The sequence below is a fragment of the Empidonax traillii genome, unplaced genomic scaffold (assembly GCF_003031625.1).
Source record: "Empidonax traillii isolate 1590-97213 ecotype Southwest subspecies unplaced genomic scaffold, ASM303162v1 scaffold235:size1242204, whole genome shotgun sequence".
NCBI lineage: Eukaryota > Metazoa > Chordata > Aves > Passeriformes > Tyrannidae > Empidonax > Empidonax traillii.
This window is the reverse complement of record NW_020955428.1, coordinates 30,320-35,409: the sequence shown is the minus strand read 5'-3', so window position 1 is coordinate 35,409 and position 5,090 is coordinate 30,320. Positions and strand designations below refer to the sequence as shown.

The window sequence follows — 5,090 nt, the reverse complement described above, 5'->3', positions numbered from 1 at the left end:
CAGAGAGGGTAATCAGGCATTGGAACAGCCTACCCAGAGAGGTGGTGGATTCACCATCCCTGGAGGTTTTTAAGCAGAGATTGGATGTGACCCTTAGTGCCATGATATAGTAATTGGAGTTGGATCAGGGGTTGGACTTGATGATCTTGGAGGTCTTTTCCAACCCAATCTATTCTATGATTCTATGAAAAATACTGGTCCTTGTAAGGAGAAATGAATAGTCAAATTGAAAAAACAAGCAAAATAAACTTTGGCTCTTTTTCTAAGTGAAGTAGTAGATTTAAGCTTCAGTTTCGTTAATAATGTTCTCTAAAGTTGTTCATATCTGAAAGGTCACTTTTTAGTAAGTATATACTCTCTTGCATGGAATTTCTTAAATAAGTGCTCTAGTACTTCATATACACCTACTTCATGAATTTAAGTCTCATTTGCAGATAAGACTAATGAAAAATGTATATCTAGCTTTTAGATTTTACATGCTCTCCAATTGTACTGAAACTGAGCTTCATAGAAAGGAACAGGACACCTTAACAGCAGAAGGTTTTGGCAAAACCTTTGTTTTAAATTCAGGAACCTCAAATGATTCTGCATCTGTACAAGCTGCTGTGGTGATACCTCTTGTTTTCCCAGTAGTGACATTTTCCATACCTAATATGCAACAGGAAACGAGTGATTGAGCTCTTGTGTATTTTGCTTTGAGAGCATCTACCATTTTGATAACACAAATGGTGTTAACAGGTTTGGATGAGAAATACTACTCCCTGACATAACTCTTATCATTCCTTGAGAACTAAACAGAACTTAACATATACTGCTTAGATAGTATCTGTATTATTTGTTCTGCAGTCATTACACTTAACTTCTTACAAACAAAACCTCCAACCCCAAAGCTTTGCTATGTGTGATGTGATTTAGAGGTTGCTGGTTCCGCTGATGATATTTTATAGGTTTTCTGTTTCTTCAAATATGTTGAAGACCTAGGGAACACAGTTCAGTGACAGCAGTTATGTTCTTGAAATGTGTCAAGGCATTTTGGTGTCCTATTTGGAGAGGCAGTTGTGGCTGCTAGGCAATTTATCATACCTTTCTAAAGAAGGCTTACATATTTACAGCTGAAACCCCATAAAATATAAGGTAGTGTTTTCCTTGAATTAGCAAGTAAAAAGAAACCATTAGAAAATTTTGAAGTCAATTGTTAGCTTGAACTTAAATTCAAATATTCCAAACTGAACCATTAGCAGATAAATGTTTGTTTTACAGGAAAATCAGACATGTTCCTGGTGACTTTCATTTGTAATGATTCATATCCTGGAGAGCTTAAGTTTGTGCGTGAGGAGGTAAACAGTGTGCTGGACATCCATGATACTTTTTTTGAGTTTCACACAGCTCTGGCCTGTGCTCCTGTTCCTGTAGACTGTCAGGTCACAGGTAAGTACCTGGAATTTGAGAGAGTTCTGTCCAACAAATGTTGGAAGGATGAACTGAACAGAAAATTTCTGCTCAGAGGAGGGCTTTAAGAATACCTGTTGTCAAGACACTTGTAAGACTTAAAGTCTTTGTAGAAGTTGTAGAGTGGGAGAAGAGGTAAGTTGTTTGAAGCAGGCTTCAAGATAGGCAAGAAGTTAATTTCGATAATTGCTTTGAAAATGCTTAGTCCTTATCATGACTGGGTACTGCTTCAGCCCAACTCTGAAGCAAATGAGTTCATTTTTCTTGACCTCTGTAAAAACGCATCTGTGAATTTTGGAGTAATTACTCTTGGGAAGTAACTGTCAAGGGAACTGTGTTCTGCATTTGGCATAGTGATGTTTTACTGGCAACAGGATGTTCTCTCAATGGATATCTAATATGATTCTGAAAATTACTTTGAATTGTGTATTCATCAATGAAACTTGTATCCTTTCAAACACAGTAGTGCTGCAAATATTAATAGGATCTCTGACCTTACTGTATATACCACATTTCTTCCAGATTCTGCAGGCAATGAGTATGATTTAAGTGACTTGAGCAAAGATGGTGAGCCATGGGTTGCTATCGACACTTCAAAGGAAGCGAAGAAGCGAACGTTTTTCTTGAACGTCTGCAAGCCTTTGCCCTATGTGACTGGATGTTCTGGTAAGCCAGTGGCAAGTGTTTCTTAACTTCTGACGACCTTATATGCAGAATGATGTCCCTGGTTATTTTAGGAGGGTTAATTGAATTGTGCCCATGTAATCACTGAACTCGTATAGACCTGGGTGACATATGTCAAGAGTACTAATAAATAGACTTCTGCAAACTGAGAGCAGTCTTAATGCTTATCAGGACTTTTGCATTGAGATGTATGTGAATACATTAGGGGAAATTGCACTGAGGCGAGTATTTGCCAGTATCTTTGATTTTATTACTGTTTTTTCAAGAAGAAAGAAAAGTCAAATGTTGAAGCCTGCCAATCGAATGAGGCCAGAATGAGAGGCTTATGCCGTGCCTTACTGAACTTCTAGCCAGTTTGAGATATATATATATATATATAATATTGCTCTAGTCTTTTATGAGTCTGTGGGAGCAGATAAATTAGTGAAGTTTGAAAGATTTTAGGGAATGCAGGACAGCCTCAGAGACTTTAGGCATGCAATGTCTTTAACTGTATTAATGAATTAATTTCTTTTGTGTTCTGCTTCAGGAGTTTGACACAATCTGCTTTAATGCTCAAAGCTCTCTTAAAGCTACCTTATTATGTTATTTTACAGTAAACTTAACTCTAGTTTTCAAAGCTTTGAACTAAAACCCAGACTTTTTCCTCTAGGTGGTGCCATAGGATCTTGTGTGAAATATGCTGATAAAAGCAAGAACCTTGGAGTCATTCAGATAACCCCCCAGGCTGCTACTGATGGGTCATTAAGCATTATCTACTTGAATGGTGACATATGCAAAGATAAGCAGCATTATTCTACACGTATAATCTTCCAGTGTGATCAAACAATGGTAATTTTCTGTGCCAGTTGCTATTAATGAGGCTTTCAGTGCTTGGGGGTACTATATTAAAATAGACAGTGTTTATTCCTCTTAGAATGGAGAGACTGGTTCTAAAAAGTAATATCTTGTATACAGGCTTTTCCCTTGTCTCCTTTTAAGTGCTTTACTGAACTTGTAGAACACAACAGTGAACTCCTATTGTGGAATCCCGTGAGCCAGCAAAAGTAGCTCTTTGCTGAAAATGAGTGCTGTAATTTACCAGTGGGGATCTTAAGGCTGTGCAACTGCAGTTAAAAAAACCCTGCATGTATGTTTTGAGACTTGCAATGCAACTATTAATAAGCCCCCTGCATATGGCTCTTTTCTGTAGGGATCACCAGTGCTGGAACAGGAGAATGACTGTGAGTTTGTATTTGTTTGGAGAACCTTGGCAGCATGTCCTGTTCACAAAGCAGAAGGTAAGCATAGTTATTTGAGCTTTAAAATATCAAACAACTCTGTACAAGTAGTAAACACTTACTGAAGCTACGTTGGTTACTTGCCCTGTGAGTTTTTTTTTGTAAAAGGTGCTGGCATGGGGAGGGATGTCTCTTCTGGACTTTAAGCCAACTAAGTATCCTATCTATCATTAAAAGTCCAAGTTAGGCCTAGTATATTTGCCTGCTATCCTATCTAGGGAAAGAAGATAATATAAAAATGCTGTTCCTGAGGCATTATAGTACTATGTTGTTAAATCCCAGAGAGACTTGCTAGTAAATATTAAAGCGTCACGTTTCGTGAGAACACAGTCGTTTCTATGCGTGGCAACTCATTCCCTGTTCCTCACTGAAGACTGAAAGCTAGACTTTAAACTTGACACTTGTTACTCAGTGGGGGAGGGGCCAGTGGGGACAATCTCAGAATTTGCAGTTGACTCCAGGATGTGCAACAAGGAGTCATAAGTTCAATTTCTGGGACTTGATTGGCTCTTAGATGGGAAGTTGAGTGTGTTAACATATTCTCTGCCCTTGCAGGCGATGTTTTGCAGCTTGTAGGTAATGCCTTATAAAACATCCAGACTTTCTGTAAAGGATCTGTTGCAACGGTCCTAGACATTATTCAAACTGCCAGTGATCTCATGTGGCATGAGCCATGCTTACAAGCTACTGCTCTGTAGCACGTAATACTACGCAGGACACTGGTGATTGAGTTGTGCTTTTGAAGGGAGGGAAACTGCTGTCTTTAACTTGCTGCCAACTTGTATGATTGAGAAGAGTGTTCATGTGATACAATCTGATGATTTTTTTTTTTAAGTTTCAGAGCAAACAGTAATTTTAAAACTGAGGACTTAATCAGCAACAAAGTTACTGATGTATATCAGCTGATCAGACTCATGAAAACTAGAATTTTCCTAAACCTTCTTTGTAGATTTATAAGCTGTAGCAAACATTTCCTATGATCAGTTATTCTCTAACTCGGTGAACTTCATAGCTGTTAAAAGAAGATACAAGACTGACATCGAGGACACCTTTTGCTTTGGCCTTGTGACCTTGCTGTTCTTTCCAGATAATTAAGCAAGTGCTGGACTTAGTGACTCTGGTTCTGTACTTGAACTCCAGCATATTTGAAGGAAGAACCTGTGAGGCAACTTTAGAGTAGTTTTTAAACTACAATGTGACTTTTGCATCTTGCTTTAGTGGTGGTTATAAAAGTAATGTGCCATTTATAGTGTAGTGGCATAGTTCTAGATATTGGTGATTTCCTTAGACGAGTTGCTTAGTTGTCACTGCCCTAAAGTGCCAACTACTAATTTTTGGGGCCTTATTTTTTCCAGTAAGCCTTAATTGTTCTAAGCGTATTTGACAAAGCTAATAGATCTTAAATTGTATTTTAAATTTTTAACTTTTCTTTAAAGGAGAGGATTGCCAGGTGAAAGATCCAAGGTATGGTCATGTTTATAACCTGAAGCCACTTTCTAATAAGGACGTGAAAGTGAGTACAGATGAGTATGACTACTACTTCAGAGTTTGTGGAGAAATAACACAACCTTGCAATCCAAAGGCTGACGCTGTTGCATCGTGTCAAGTAAAGAAGATGGGCAGTTTGACAAAAGTAGCAGGTACAGCACTTACCAGAAGAAACTTAGACAGTGTGAA

The 5,090-nt window shown here is 38.1% G+C and overlaps 1 protein-coding gene across 1 annotated transcript in view; it reads left to right on the top strand.

Annotated features, from left to right (window-relative positions):
- Positions 1-5,090, top strand: part of IGF2R (insulin like growth factor 2 receptor) — a 58,431-nt gene that overhangs the window by 32,777 nt on the left and 20,564 nt on the right. Inside the window, exons 23-27 of the mRNA XM_027888185.1 lie at positions 1,261-1,428; positions 1,972-2,115; positions 2,786-2,964; positions 3,326-3,413; positions 4,850-5,053. Coding sequence (XP_027743986.1) covers positions 1,261-1,428; positions 1,972-2,115; positions 2,786-2,964; positions 3,326-3,413; positions 4,850-5,053 — 783 coding nt within the window. The remainder of the gene's footprint in view (positions 1-1,260; positions 1,429-1,971; positions 2,116-2,785; positions 2,965-3,325; positions 3,414-4,849; positions 5,054-5,090) is intronic.